This window comes from Ammospiza nelsoni, chromosome 6 (genome assembly GCF_027579445.1).
Source record: "Ammospiza nelsoni isolate bAmmNel1 chromosome 6, bAmmNel1.pri, whole genome shotgun sequence".
Classification (NCBI taxonomy): Eukaryota; Metazoa; Chordata; class Aves; order Passeriformes; family Passerellidae; genus Ammospiza; species Ammospiza nelsoni.
In genome coordinates, this window is record NC_080638.1 from 50,102,610 (window position 1) to 50,119,177 (window position 16,568).

General features: G+C 41.8%; 1 protein-coding gene across 2 annotated transcripts in view; it reads right to left on the bottom strand.

Annotated features, from left to right (window-relative positions):
* Nucleotides 1–5,016: 5,016 nt before the first annotated feature.
* The window catches only part of SYNE3 (spectrin repeat containing nuclear envelope family member 3), a 65,270-nt gene continuing 53,718 nt past the window's right edge, over nucleotides 5,017–16,568 (bottom strand). For both annotated transcript variants that reach the window (XM_059474982.1, XM_059474981.1), the window contains one exon: nucleotides 5,017–15,878. In XM_059474982.1, the coding sequence (XP_059330965.1) occupies nucleotides 15,678–15,878 (201 nt within the window). In that variant the 3' untranslated portion in view covers nucleotides 5,017–15,677. The remainder of the gene's footprint in view (nucleotides 15,879–16,568) is intronic.

A 16,568-nucleotide genomic window follows, 5' to 3' on the forward strand; every position in this document is an offset into this window, starting at 1 on the left:
GGAAAATGACAGATGAAGAAGAAAGGTAATTGCTGGTCCTGACCTGTCAGAGTTGCTCCTTTGTGCACCAAGTCCAACTTCCCCTTGCACTTCCAAGTTATCTACAGCAAATTTTCTTCCAAACTAAACAAAATCAGAGGCTTTTAGGAACTTAGAAATGTCTGCTTAATTTCAGGGTCGATAAGCCCCTGCTCCAACTCATTCTTAATGTATCAAAATTAAATGTTTTAAACATATTTATCTAGTTGCTATGGCTTTGCCTGGTGTGTCAGACACTTTATCCATCAAATATGACAATTGAATAATATTTTTACTTTTAGATATGGATCACAGATCCTTCTCATCATACTATTCCCTTCCCCCCTTTCCTGAGTTTTGAACTCACTGGAAAATCTGTTCCATAATACGGTGGGTAAATGAATTACAGTCACAGATGGCCTCTGGAGATTTCATACATGCTGCAATTCATTTATTCAGGAATGGAGAAAAAAAAAAAAAAAAGAGACCCTTGTCTTATGAGGGTATTATCAGAGACAGCAGATCAGACACTGTAATGCTGCCCTGCACTCTGCATTTGACCCATTTCCTAAGCTTTTCTGACTCGGCATTTACTATTCCTGGATTTGAACATTTTTAAGACAAATGTCAATATAATAATGAAATGATGAAATGATAAAATGGAAGGAACTGTGGCCATTACAATTTATTTTTACAGTCCTGAGTGAAACCACTGTATGCTGTTGTAGAGAGGTGCTCAAGAACAGCAATCTTCAGCCCTGGCAATAGCATTTCAACTAAAAGAACTTAATGCACAGATGACTGTTGAGATTTAGTCAAACCTTGCAGTGAGAACTGAGATCCTCATAAGGAAAATGCTAGAAGAGCAAGAAATATGATATAGAAGCCAGTATATAATGTTACTGCTAGGGTGTGTTGTTCATCGTAAGTCATAAAGCCTATTTGCAGGCAAGCATTTGGGTCAGGCCCCAGGACTCAGTTCTGCCTCTGAATTCAGGCCAGCAGCTATGGGAGAAAGGGATGGGGTGGTAGATGCATCAGCCATCTGGGAAAAATTAATCCTGCAATAAATGCAAAGAACTTGCCTCAAGAGTGGATCAGACAAACTCATTCCTGTTTGTGCAATGATATAAAAACACTGCTATGTGGTCAAATGTAGCCTGGTGATTTAACCATCTGCACTGACACACTGCCACTCCACTGCAGGGCCAGGCTGCAGCAGGCTGGAAGAAGGGACCATTTATGTTTTCTTGATATTTCCTCTGCTCTCATGAGGCCCCACCTGGAGTCCCATGTCCAGGTCTGTGCTCTGGAGAGAGTCCAGTGGAGGGACACAAAGGTGATCTGAAGGCTGGAGCACCTCTCCCAGGAGGTTGAGAGAGCTGGGGTTGTTCAGCTGGAGAAGAGAAGGCTCCAGGGAGACCTTTTGGCAATTCCCAGTACCTAAAGGGGGCTTATAAAAAAGAGGGAAAGGGACTTTTTTATAGGGAGAGACAGCAATAGAATAAAAGGTAGTGGTTTTAAACTGAATGAGGGTAGATGAGATATTAGAAAGAAATTCTTTACTCTGAGAGCGGTGAGGCACAGAAACAGGTTTCCCAAAGTTGTGGATGCCCCATCCCTGAAAGCATTCAAGGCCAGGCCAGATGGGGTTTTAGCAGCTTGGTCTAATGGAAGGTGTGTCTGCTCATGGCAGGAGCAGGGGTTGGATTGAGGTGATCTTCAAAAGTACCTTCCAACCCAAACCATCCTCTGACTGAGAGTATTTAGCTCTTTCTGAGGGCCATTTCACATTTTCATCTCACCCTGCGATTAGGCCTCAGAGCTGACACAGCCCACTGGGTGCCCTAATGAAGGTATTTGTCCAAATGCCGGATAAACCAGCCAGCACAGCCACTCAATGGAACAGCATCGGCCAAGAGCCCTCGCTCTGTGCCTGACAATGCTTGGGGTTGGAAAGAAACCTCTCAAAACCTTCTTACAGCATGGCCACAGGCCTGAGGGGAGACTGCACATCCCCCAGGGGACTCCTGACCCCCTCCCCACCTCTGCCCTGGGGATGAAGGTCCCTGTGTGGAGCTGGGTCACCTACATCCATCTCTCTGGACAGAGACAGCACCTGCTGCGGGAGATGCAGAGTGCCCACAGGAATACCCTCACTCACCCCCTTCAGTGGGAGTTCAGGGAACCAGGGGGTTAAAGTGTAGGCTGAATCCTCCCAGGGCTGCCATCCCCCTCCTTGTAAAGAAGCAGCAATTTAACAGACTTGCTGCCCTGAGGTTTAATGGATGGCTCTGGCTGCAGTGCTCGGGGACCCTCTGACAGGGCGCTGTGAAAGGGCAAAGGGGGACTAATAGCTGCTGTGTTTTCCAGCAGCCCAGCCAGAGATAGCTCTGTGCATGGCTGACAGGCAGTCAACGTCTGCTCCCTGTCTCTGTTTGCACTTCATCGAGTTATCTCCTTGCAAGCAAAGAAATCCCAGCTGATTGAACAGCACATCCATCATCTGGATTTCCCCCATATCTTTTCCTGTATCAATGGTGCCATAAAAAGCCCACCAGAAAAGTCGACGGAAATCTGCTCTATCTTCCATTAAAAGCTTTTGCAGAGATCTGAAGTAAAGAAAAAAATCAAAACAAACCCAAAACTTTTTTTCCTCCCTGAGACGTCAATCAACGAACATTAAACAAAAAGATTAGTTCTGCTCTTATTTGTTTGTGAAACAAAAAGCATGAAATATTTAGCAGTGCTGTAATGAAAAGCAGATGGGAATAATGCTCCTTTCAAGGCCGCTGGTAAGCACCTCCTTTCATGGCACGGCAGCAGCAGGACGAGGCAGGCAGCCCATTAGGACAATTTATGAACTGGACTTCCACAGAGGGAGTTCTAGCAAGAGGTCCACAGCTCGTACAGAGCAACCCTGATAACATCTGTTAGGGTTGTTCATTGAAGAGGATTATATTACAATCCCTCTTAATACTACGAGTGCTACAGTAAAACTGGATGAGCCTTCAGTTTCATTTGCCCCAGCAATATGTGTTTATCAGAGCGTTTTTCTGAAGCTGGAAACCTGGGCTGCATTCGTGGTATGTCACAGAGTGAAGTTTAGAAAGCTTGAAATATTAGCTTAGAAAAAAACCTCAGTCTCTGTTTTTAATCTCTCCTGGCTGTAGTGCTCAGCCTCTATGTGCAGCATCAACACACCATCAGCCTTTTTCCAGAGGAAGCCACTCCCCATTAACTCTCCAGGGCTGAGATTGATTTTATTTAAATAGTTCTCACTCGCTAACCTTGCTCTATCCTTTATTTAAGACTTTGCTAATGATGTATTTTTTTCCCCTTAATTTACCTAAGCACATAATGAATGCTCACATCCGAAATGACCTCATTATACCAGCAAGGACTTTGTGTGGATACGATTTAGTGCACAGACATAAGGCAGAGAACTCTCTAAATGGAGAGTTTTTAAACATTCTGTAAAATCCCTGTTGACTACAAGCCAGGTTCTTACTGCTGTAAATTGACTTAGTTCCAACAGCTTCAATGAAGCTACACTGATTTACTCCACTTGAGGGTCTTACCCTATTATTCTTATTTATTGAACTTGCCACCTTTTGCTGCTACAACCTAAACTTCCATCCTCTAGCAGCAGGGTTGCTATCTAAAACAGGTGTTTCTGCAGTAATATATGACTTCAGAGATTTATAACTACCTGGAGTATTTCATTGTCCTCTAAAAGTGTTTATAATAATTCTCGTTGACTGTCCCAGCTCCCACCAATCAGCTGTAAAATTGTTTGCAGGCTGAACCTGATCAACAAAATATTAATTCCCCATGCAAGCACGAGGTGTTTTATCTGTTCATAGGCACTTTTCCTCCCTGCTGGACAAAGGCCTTTCCTGGTCTCTGTACAGTGTCTGAGACAAAATGAAGCCCCAGGCTTTTTTGCTGTTCCAGAAGAAAAGGCCTGATATAAACAAAGCAGGCTATTTTCTGTTTTTCCACAAAAAATAGACTGCAAGATTAAAAAATGCATTGCAAAGGAAAAACAAAACCCAGAAATTTCTTTTGTGCACTAACTGTACCCCTGATGGGAATGTGACTGTCCCACCACGACACTCTGCTCTCCCTACAGCCCTGGCTTTGCTTTACCCTGCTCTCTCCTAGGAGGAATTCAGGCTCTGCTCCAACCTTGACCCAGCTGTGGCCAGCCAAGTGTCTGCATTTGTACTTTTGGGGGCTTAGCAGGAGACAGCTCATAGGAAGGCACAAGATCACATGGTTCAAATGCCTGAGAGAAGTCAAAGAGCTGCATAAAGCCCCGTGTGTGCATAAAGGCAACAGGGAACCTAACCCACAGGTTCACCAAAAAATTGTAGTGGTTTTCTACTTGTCCAGAAAGAACTGCCTGTGGACCCCTTTGATATCATGGATACTGGCAGACTTTTTCTCATAAAGACTAAGGAAAGAAAGCAGCAATTACGTGGAGCTAACGAGAGTTGCGCATCCATACACACACACTGCAATGATTGCTCTTCAGAGAGATCAGCAGAGCTTACACTAACAAACTGTTAGCTCAACAAATGTGATTGGTATTAACTTCAAACCCAAGGTTCACAAAAAAACCTCCCCTTTGTCTTACCAGGTTTGGGATTGAGGAGAAACCCACAGAGAGTGTCAGGGGCCAATGCCATAAGAAATCACAGTGAACCAGAATATGATTTAGCAGATTCACATCTTCTTCAGGTCCAGCAGAATGCTATTTAAATAACTTACAGAAAAGCTGACATTTTCTGTTAAATCTCAAAGGACTAGAATGAAGCAGCTACATTTAGCAGAGCCATCTTCCAGTGATACCTGAGCAGAGAGGCAGGAAGCAGCAAATTTTATCCTTGCTTCACTTGTTCTGGTTGTTTCTAGGTCAGCCCAAATACTCTAACGGTATGAAAAAAGCACAGCAAAAGTGTGTAGCCACCACCCAAAATAACCTAAAAGTCCTTAAAAAGAAATGCACATGTGTTTATTTACTGCACTATGACTGCAACATCAAATACAACGATATTTTCATTTCAAAAAAGGACACATGCAATAAAATACTCTGATTTTAGAATCCAATTCAACACACTTCATTGGTAACACTGAAGCATCACAGAACAGGCAAGGGCTTGGGGTGATGAATTTCCAGTCTCTTGATCCTACTTGCAAACAGCAAAGTCACATCATATTTTATTTGTCATCGAGGGATAAACTTTTGGAATAATGTGGCTGGATCACAGAAGGTTCCAGCTGCCCCTTAACTCCCCTATGAGTCTTGAAGAATCAGATTTTTTTTTTATTTGGGAAATATTATGCTTTGACAAGGATGAGGAATAGACAGTATTTTCCAAGCAGAGAGCAGAAATCCTTCCATGTTATACCACAGCTGAGGTACAGAGCAAGGGCCTCTGCTTCACAGGTGCAGAGAAGCCAAGGCTTTGAGTTACTTTAACTATTGCTCTGAAGAATGAAATCAGGCCATTTTCTGCAATATTTCACTGCAGCTTTCTATTATTTTCATCTGCTCATGGGGCTTAAATCAATTTAATCTGGCATTTCAGCTATGGAATAAATCCACAATACACAGGAGGAGCCCACAGCTCAGAAAAGAACACAAAAAGTTCTCCTGAAATACTCAAATCATAGCCTCTTAACTACTTAAAAGGCCCTGTTCTGCATTAGAAAAGGTCCTTATTCTATCATAGCTATTCACACACCACAGGCTCTTATTTTTAATATTTCCCATGAAGTTCCATGGGACTAATTTTCAAATAAGGTTCTAAACAGTGTAAAAAACCTGCAGACTCATGGCCCAAAATGGCACCATTTCTAGCAGAAACTCTCCTGGCTTTCATCTGGGACTTTGAGGAGTGTGACATAACACTGTCCAGCCTTTCAAAACAATGACCTGATTTCTTTCTGCATCTCTTGCGTGGCATAACACTCAGGATGACTTAGCTCCAACAATTTACATAAAACATAAAGTCAGTCTTTTGATGCAGCTGCATTTTTATAGAATTACACAGAGTCAGTATACAGAAGCTTACAGCTTTTTGAGCTAATTCTAGCAAACAGGAGGATTTATTTATGAAAACAAAGAGTTCCAAAAGTACATGGAAATCTGTAGAGCAAAATATATATCTCTGTATAATTTCCCAACACAAGCAATAGGCAGTTTAGAAAAATATGATTGTTACAGTCTTTCTGAACCAGAAAAGAAAGGATTTAAAAAATAAGTTCAGCTTTTCACAAAGCCATATTTTTAATAAGAAAATAGAGTGGTCCACATTTCCCTGAATAAGCCTGAAAGGTTAAAGAAAGGTCCAAGCAAAGCAAGGAGTTGGACTTGGACTTGATATCAGCTGTGATAACATGCACATGTCCAGAGACAGCTGCTTGGCTCCAGTATTGTTTACCTTAGAAACGAGCCTAATTTATCACAATTTTATTCAAAAATCATAAATAACATGACTAAAGTGGAACTGGTCCCCGCAAGGCAAATAATTATATTCATACAAGCAAAAAGTGACATCAATCCAGTTGGTTTCTTGTGACAGTTAAAAGGTATTTTGTACTCAACTGTTACACTGTACAGCACATGTATAAACACAGATTATTATTGCAGACTTTGCTATCAGCTACTATACATAAACTACAAGAGATGTTCATGCTGTAATTGCCTCTAAGGTTTTTGTCCTACTTGAATATTAACATTTACAAAAACTGGAGACCTGAATTCAAGCCAGGATTTCAACACGCAAAATGACAGGGTTCACAGGAAGGTTTTGGATCCTCCCCATTACTGACATTTGGAAGTGGATAGGAGCTCTGAAGAATTCATAATATCAGTTTCTCTTGTGAACAGCCTTTGGTTTTCCCTGTGCCCACAGGCAGGTGATCCAACATGGGACATGCTGGTGAAATTTAGATTCACATCAATAAATCTCCTGTTAAGGAGAATTCACATTTTAGTTTCAGATCACTTCTAAAAGAAGGTGGACAAATGTACCTCAATATTAGCTGATTTTTAAATTAAAAACAGAGAACTGTTTGATTGCAGAAACTTTGCTCCAGGCTGTTCTTAAAAACTATTTAATTTATCAGTCAGACCTTTTTAGTAATTCTGTTCAATGTGAGAGCAAATCCCTTCATTTTGTCATAATTTTTGTGAAATATATGGGATATTTACCCTATATGGGAGTCTTAGCACATTTCTTTACACTTTCTTCTAGCTTGAAACAAAACAAAAGCACAAAAACTGATGGAAGCAAGATTGATGGAGTGTTGGTGAAGGGATCCACAACTGTTTAAAATCCAGGGTTATGAATTCAATTGGGCCCAAGACAGCCCAGTGCTCTGAGGACCTCTGCAGGGGCACTGGACGTGGGTTATATTGCCAATAAACCACCATGCAGCTTCTGGGTCTCCTACCACTTCTCAGTGTCCGTGGAGAGTTATGTCTCACAAAAGGCAATGACAGAAAAATGCAACACCTGCATTATTGCTTGTGTAATTGCTTCACAGTGGTCCAGTACAGTCAAGTAAACAAATGAGAAGAAGGTCTGCTGCTGAAAGGGAAGCTCTGAGGCTGGGCAGATGGAGAGTGCCCCCTGGAATCACCCGATACACTCAGTTAACACAAATTAAAAGGGAAAAAAAGTTTAAAGAGTCACACTGATCAAAGGGAAAACATTTACTGAGGCAAAAATTACCATCAGAGTCTTGGAGCAAGACAAAGGTGTGTCTTTTGCCTTCCAGTCAAGCTCGTGTACAAAATGGAGGCTGGAGTTTGAGGACAGACACACACATAGCACATGCAAACACCTTCAGGAGCAGCCAGTGTTCAAGCAATGCCCCCCAGGTTAATCTTACAGGGTTTGATCTGGGAATGGGATGGAAAAATCATCTTGGGTGCTTTTCACCCTAAAGACTGAAACCCAAACTCAAAGCTTATTAAATCTCATCAAAGCTCTTTACAACATGTACCTCTAAACTCTTCCAGCTTCCCTTTATGACACAGTTTCTCTTAAAAGCTGCACTTAAAAGTTACATTGAAGTGGAATGTCACCTTAAGCAGAGCAATAATTACCTACATATATATATATATATATATATATATATATATACACACACACATATATATACATATATATCTATATTTCATGGCAACAGAAAGTACCGTACAGAGGCATTCATTCATATCTGCAGTGAAACAAAGTCTGTGGTGTTCAGTGCTTATTAGACTTGACAAAAGAAATAATTTGATTTAGATGGGAATCACTTCAGGAGAAATAGCAGCTCCAACCCCCGAGTTCCAGAGGGAGGCCTCCCAGCAAGGTGCTGCTGAGGGCAGTGGCACTGCTCTCCAAACTCCTTCTCCCTTTTAACACACAGCTTTTCATGGAGCAAAAAGGAGCTCAAATAAATGGCTTGCTATAGGGCTTGATAAATAAGTTGTGAAATCAGTTTGTTAAAAGCAATCATTTTCCTTTTCTTTCTTTTCTTTCCTCCCAGGTCAGAAAAGGGGGTTCTGGCTTATTTAGGGTGTATAACAATGACAGTGGAACACTCGTGGCAGCTCAAGGGCACAGAGCCTGGCTGAGCAGCACCTGGGAGCTCTTAGCCCAGCAGTGACAATGAGAGGGTAACAGAGCTGCAGCTGAACCACTAGCCCTCTGTGCTGACTGAGGGGCAATTTTCTGCACACAGAAATTGGATTACACATCAAAACCTGCTTAGAGAGGCGAAGGGAAAAAGGCTCTGGGCAGGCTATGAACAATGCTAACAGTGAGGCTTTCATTATTAATAATTGTTTGTTCAGTGGCAGCCTCACACTCCTGTCTGCAGATGTGACTATTAAGGGCAGTCCCTGAGCCAAAACTGAATGAAGGCAGATGTGGGCAGATGTGGGCAGGACATGGACAGAAGACTTGGAAGAAATGGCTGGCCAGGACTGGAGTCCCTCCAGATAGTGATGAAAGCTGGTTTGACACAGGGGACAGCAGAAACAGACAGATCATCTGCAGGAGGAACTGCAATGGGGGAAGAAACTACTGGATTTTAAACTCATTGAAACTGGACCAGATTTTTTCCCTAGGTATTGAGGAAGAACAGCCACTGGAAACATTTAAGGTGATGGGAATGACCTAGGCTGTGGAAGAACTGCAACAGGAAAAGAAGAAAAAAATATTGGGATAATTTACTTTGGAAAGGAAGCAAAGCCAAATCTCTTCTGCTCTCATAAAAGAAGGAAAGACAAAACATGGCCTGGAAAGGGTAGTGCTGGTCTTTCTGCTTCCTTGGACTTAGCACAAAGTGGCCAAAAGAAGGAACATCAAACCATCCCCACTCCCCAAACAAAAGGTTTGTGATCCAAAACCAGTTCAGGGGAATACCTTTATCACAGAACTTGGAATAATGTGGACCTGGCTGGTGTAAATGGCTCTGAAGCCAGAAAGCCACTAGCATTCAGTAAGGCACTGAATAGGCTTGCCCCTAAAATCTAGAAGACTGAAGACAACCTGACATTTACTTGAAAAGGAACAGAAAAAGTCCCACCTCAGTTCTACAATGCATTTCTGCCTCCTGAGGATTGAGCAGAGACCATCATGAGTGGCTTTCCATCTATAATAGCATTTCCTGTATCTTTTTCTGGAGCATCAGCACCCACCACCTACCATTAACCTGTCACTGAGGGGTTTAATTTAGCAGTTTCTTCTGCATTTAATGAAGAGAAAAAAACACTTCCAGTGCTCAAATTTCAGCTCAAGTGAATCACCCTGAGGGGAGCCTCCTTCCACAGCCGGGGACATGAAACTGAACTGTGCTGATGGCCGCTGTCAGAATTCTGCCTGGCAGAGCCCTGGGATGGCAAAGTCCCTGTGCCTGTCATCAGTCCTGGACTGCTCTCCTTGTGCCAGGCCTGTGAGCTCCTCTTGCATGGAGATTATCAGGCTGCCTTTGGAAGAACTAATGTTTCCAGCTGCTTCCACTGGGATGCTGCACCCTGAGCTGTGCAGTTTCACCTTACCCACACTCTGCTAGGAGGAGGGTTCTTATCTCACAGGTACAATGAGGCAAAATCTGGCATTAGCTGAAGCAGGTTAGGGAACAGAAGTGCCACTTAAGCTACAGTTTGAACTGGTATATTCCTGATATATATTCCTTCTTTTCCAGATCTACTGATAACTCTCTGGTAGACACATATTCATATTTTAAATTGGATAGAAAACAGGTAATAAAAAACCCAATTGTGTGACAGATTATTCCCTCCTACTTTTTTTTTGTTTTGGGGTGGGGGGAGTGTTCTGTTCGGTGTTTGTTTGTTTATTTGTTTGGGGTTTTTGTTGGTTTTGTGGGGTTTTTTTATTCAAGAATCTTTGTTTTGTTTTACCATTTAACAAATAAATGCAACATGATCCCACAATTCTTAAATGGACATGTACAAGTCAAAATGCCTCGTGCCTAAAACATCCTGCACTTACCCAATACCTACAACTAACTTGTTTATATTCCAGTATAACCAACAGATATCTTCTTTTAGGTATGGTAAAAGTAACAAGATTGATTTCTCAATGAATCATGTTGCCTGCACCAGAAATATTATCTTTAGTATTTTAATAAACTGGTTTCTGAGAGTTGCCAACCTCTGACAGATAAATTAATGCAATAAACTTGTAATGGCTCAGAGCAGGTCAGTGTCTGGGAGCTGCTAAGAACATCCTCAACAGCCCCCAGTAATTCTGGAAGAAGTTGGTATAGGTTCTCTGGACAAATGATACTCTCCATGGGGTAGTAAACTCTCCAAAAGCAGCTCTTACAGCCAGCTGGGTACATAACCTATGACTTGAGAGACATCTATGATGCCTGGCAAAGACATGTTTATTGGGGGTTTTATACCATCATTTCTTGAAAGGAAAAACTATTTTTCCAGTTTCCTATGGTGGATAATTTAGTTTCAGTCTGTAATATTCAGTTATTCCAAAAGGCTTTGTTTGGTCTGGGAATCTGTCACAGCAGTTTTGGTTGGTTTTTTCCCTAAAGAAAAGAGGAAATGTACTCTCGTGTCAAGACAAGTTAAAAGAATTATTGTACATGAATTCACTCTTCAAATCTCTTTAGTGCTAATGAGATGTGTATGCACATACATAAAAGTAAAACATTCCCTATTTAATATTGAAAAGGACATCAGATGTAGCAAACTCCTGAGGTCTAGAGCAGCTAAAGGGAAAATACTGTTTCTTCTGATGTGCAGAGATCACCATCTGTCTGTCAAGGAATGGCCAATTTTTGGAGGCATTTCTTCTCTCCGAGGTCCACAAATACTCCAACAAAAGGATTAAGGAGAAGCATACAGCCATTCTAAAAGCTGTCCAAATTATTCAGTGATCACTATGTGGTTTAATTAGTTAGTCTAGTAGCTTTATTTACAGCCTCAAATATTTGAGTCTTCTAAGTTGTCAGTCAGCACAAATAAAGTAACACTTGGTAGAAATCATGACTGCTCTGGAGATTGAGTGCTAGCAGAGGAATACAACATTTCTAATGTATGTGCTTAGAACTGAAGATGTTTTTTATACAGAGATTTCTGGAGAAGGCATATATAAATAATATTTAATATCACTTAAATTGCTGGCTGGAATGAGAGAAAGGGCTGATAAAATAGACATGGGGCACAATAGCAATTTTCTACCTCAATGTATTGCTGCCATGAAAATTCTCTGGAAAGCATCAGGCTTCAGAATCAATTACAGTTTACAAATGAGCCTTGCTTCCATGCCAGAGGCTGGGTTTGGAGTGTGCCTTTGGGTAATGCCTTGCTGTAATGCATGGGCAGTGGAGTGCAGGGACAGAGCTCTGTGAACAGGCTGGGGGTCTGCAGGGAGTGCAGGCCAGCTGCACACACCACTCACAACCCCAGACATACTCCATGTGTTTCAGAGGCTTTTAGCACCCTTTGACTGTGGCTGCAACTGCATTGGGGCAAAACAGTGAAAGTCCTCAGCTGCAGACACATCCAGGGCTCTGTGCATCCCAGGCTTTGGCAAGGGAAGGCTTAAGGCAGTGGCACCAGTCTGAACCTGAGCTGTAACACATCTCAGTTACATCTGGATGTCAGAGATGGATGAGCTAGGGATTTTACAGGCACAAAAGTGAGCATATCACCACCAAATCATCTGTGAGCAAAGATGAGGAACTGGGCTCAAGACTTTAAGGACTGATTTGGAAACCAGTCCCTACAAACTAAATCCTTTGGATTTAATTTGTGTTTTGAGGAATCTGATCTTTGTACAGTTTCCTGGAAGCTGGACTCATTATTCCAATTACTGACTTGATTAATATTTACACACACTTCCAGGAATCAGTATTGCAAGCTTTTCAGAAATAAAAACCCACAAGAGAATGAAAACAAAATTAAATTTTACATTTACATCTCAAGCTTTTGTAATTTTCTTCTTTCTTTCTTTGCCAGAAAAATCTCACACCTGCCTTGAACAGGTGAGGTAAATGACATTATGGAAGACTTAAATTGTTTTCAGTGATATGAACATTAAAGTCCTGTGCTTTGGATAGTTTTCATTGCAAAGAAGTAGAAATATTCATCACTTCTGTGAGATATTCAGATTATTTAAGTTAATGAGAATAGATTGACTGAGATTTAAAGCAAAACTTTCCAAGATTACAGACAGGGGACTTACAGAATAAACTGATTGCAAATCCAGAAGCAAAAGTGTGTTTCTAATTTAGTTGTTTGGTTATTTTTTTTAAACCTGCCACCACACTGAAACATCAAGGTGATGATGCAGTTGTTCTTGTAAGATCTTCTGTGCAGAATTTTTTTCTCCCTGTTACACACTCCCATGGTGTCAAATGCATTTGTGAACCCATACAAATCACCCAGATCAGAAGGGCTTGGCAGAAAGAAATCTGATGTGAGATTTTGTGCTTTCATAGAAAAAAATTTCCATCTCCCTACTGACTTCCATTTGCAGCTTTATTTTTCCTCATTATTTTTACTTTCTCACTGGTATTTTACTTTCATCACCTGGATCAGCTCAGCAAAACCCAGAGAACTGCAATGTAGCTACATCACAGAAAGATGTGTGCACACCTACACACATCCACAACCACACAGAGCAGGTTTTGTCACTGCCCCTCTTCCCCCACAGTTCTTTTCTAAAGGAAGATTTAATTTGACTGGAGATGTGTGTGATGATTAACTCCCTGCTGGGCAGACACAGGGGTTTCTTCCCCCAGAGCTGGCAGCAGTTTTTAGAGGGATGTGCATGGCACTTGCACTGCTAATCAGGAGAGCAGGAGGATGTCAGGAGGAGGGAGCCACCAGAAAGAATGGCTGCAAGGAAGGAATTAATATGCCCCATTCTCTGACAAATTACAGCTCCCCTCCATCTGGCTCCTTCGGGAAAGGAATCACAGGCCTTCCTTCACTTCCCAAAGTGAATGTCTTACTGCTCAGCATACATGGACTCTGCTCACCTTTCTGCTTCCAGTCCCTTCTGCCTGCTCTGAGAGCTCTTCTGCTGCCTCCTGACAGCCAGGTTTTAACCCACATCAGCTCAGCTCCTGCTCCATGCTCCCCTTGCCCTTTGAGTGATACCTGCACCATTCCTGCTGTCTCTCCTTTAATTTCCACTCTTTTACATTTTTAGCAGACTTCTGGCATTTTAATCCAACTCTAGCAAACCCAGTATAGTCAGAAACATTATTAGGAACACAGTGACAGAGTCCTGGTGGTGGGAGAGTCTCCCCAGAACACGTAGAAGCCCTGTTACTCACCACATTTTAAACCTTGAAAACTGAAGAAAAGCCGTTTAATATGTAATATTACATATTGGTAATATGAAGGGAAGGGGAGCCAAAAGGATTCTGAGATTTTTTTCTCTACAGACCCTGTGCACTTGTCCTGTGTGTTCATTGTGACTCCTTTCTAAGGCTTTACAAATTGATGGACACCTCTCCTCTCCATGCTTTGCTGCTCCTTTCACACTGCCTGCTCTCCTAATCCTGTGCCCAAACTGAGCTCCATGCTGTTATGCCTCCTGATTCTACACGATTTTGCTTCTTGAACAGAACTTCAATGATTTTGTTAAATAAGTGCCTTCCTCCTTCAGTCTGTCAGCTACAATATTATTTTAGACCTTATGCAGAAAATCACACCAAGTACCCCATAGTGATACACGGAAGAGAAATTTCTCCTGCAACAAAGCCAGGAGAGGGAAAGTAACTGTTTCTTATGTTAATTTTTTCATAATTACTACTGTAGCTAAAACCATGACACAATAAGGGATAGCTCTCAGAAATGGCATAAATTTTTAGAAATTACCTTTTCTCCCAGGAGTCAGTTAGGTAAAACACCACTAAGAATGGCTTCATCCCTCTGAAGTGAGAACTGCTTTTACATTAAAGGCAATGTATAATGTACATTCAAAAATTTGATAAATCAGACATAGGTTTAGGTAAATAAATTACAAGTTGCCAAAATTTTAGAGTTTAGATTACAGAGATTTAGATTATGCTCGACTGTCGTTGATACAATCAGTTTACACAATTTCAATAAACCATTAATACAAAAGAATCCTAGGTAGGAATCTTCTTTCCAGGGTGGTATTATTAAAGTACTTCCAAGTTTTGGTTTACTGACACCGAGCCAGGCTGCATCCCACTGTTCAGGCTTTATAATCCGTTGCCAAATGCTTCTTTATAAAGTAAAAAACCCAACAAACCAAACCATAAAACCCCACAAACACAAAAATCTAACAAAAAACCTACTCTTTGTTATACACAAGATTGGTGATACAAGGTTTTGTTCAGTGCTCATAAATTTGTTCAGAAAATTATGATCTGATTTTAAAAGTTCTCCTGATAGAGAGATGCTAAAAAAATATATTATTTTTTTTCTAGCTTTCTTCCCACTGTATTCCACCTCTCCTGATTCAGGTGGGCTGGAAAATACAGTAATTGGAAAAGAAATCTTGTAAAAAATAAGAACAAGAGGAGGTCCACTCCCACTCCTACTGAAGTCAGTAGAAACATTTCTATTAGCTTCTGCAATCCCTGTATCCAGATACTGAAAAATCAGCTCAAGATTTCAAAGAGAAAAGTCCAAATCTTCCTTGGGCTGAATGTCAACCACTCATATTTCTACTGTGTCTCCAGTTTACACTCTGGTGCATGACCACATGTTCTTATACTTGCTCTGACTTCAGTTGCAAACCAAAATCTGATGTTAAAAATCACCCAGAAAATCCCACAACAACACCATCCTTCAGTATTATTTGCTGAAAGATGGCAGAAACATTGCAGAATTATCTTTAAACAGTGGATGAGTGGATGGTGGTTGCTAGTTTGACCACAGATATACATTTATATATATATATATATGTACATACATACACGTAAACAATCTCTATATACATAAGTAAAATAATAAAAAAATTGTAAAAATATTAATTTTACTCAAATACCTGATTAAAGTGATTAATCTTAAGTTGCATTATGTGATGCATCCCGTTGGCATGTGTTAGAAGCCCTAAAAACCTACGTGAGCTGCAGTTAAAACCAGAGTTCTGCCCTTCCGCCGTCGCCTGGTGCCGTGCCAGCGGTTACGTTGGAGGGGGGCCCTCGTATCTCAGCATCAGCTTGAAGGAGCGAGCAAAGTTGTTGGCCAGGGTGCAGCTGTGGCTCTCTCTCTCTGCCAGGGGCAGCAGGAAGGCCAGGAGCAGGAGCAGCAGCAGCAGCAGCTGCAGGGGAAGCGCGGCCCGGCGCACGCGATGCAGGAACGAGCACGGGCCTCCAGAGCGCTCCTGGGAAACACAAAGCAAAGAGCAGCTCATCAGGAAAAGACATTGCTGGGGAGGTCTACTTCAAATACAAACACATTGCTGGGGAGGTCTACTTCAAATACATTGCTGGGGGGGTCTACTTCAAACACATCAAACTGCCAGGGAGAAGGTCAGAACAGCCCCTGTTGTCCTTGGCCTAGGACCCAGCCTGGGTGCTGGGCACACTGAAGGTGACTGAAGTTAAATTGTGTCTTTTAGAAGAATATTTCAATATTTTCAAGAATTCCCTGCTGGAAACTGTTGTTTTCTAGAAGGAAAACACTGCTGACTTTCTAGAAATTTTCTAGAATTGCTTCCAAGCCCATTTTCCCAAGTGGTGGTCACACATGCTCATGCCCAAGGTGTTGACTCATCCCCTCACAGCCACCATACAGCACAGAAGGACTGTGTTTGCTGCTCTCCAGTCAGTAAAATGAGAGTGCTGGTGCCTGGAAGAGAGGAGCAGCTTCTGCTCTCCATCAGCACAAAGGAACTGCATTTGCAGCTCATCCAGCCCCAAGTCATCTGCCCTTCAGCACCATGCACTGGCTTTGGGGTCTGCAAGACTGGAGGTCAGAAAAAAGGCCCCACAGTGCAGCCTGCCTCAGCCTACCTTATACCTTACCAGGCCCACCTCAAAACTTTATGTGATGCAAAACAATGAGAGAAACC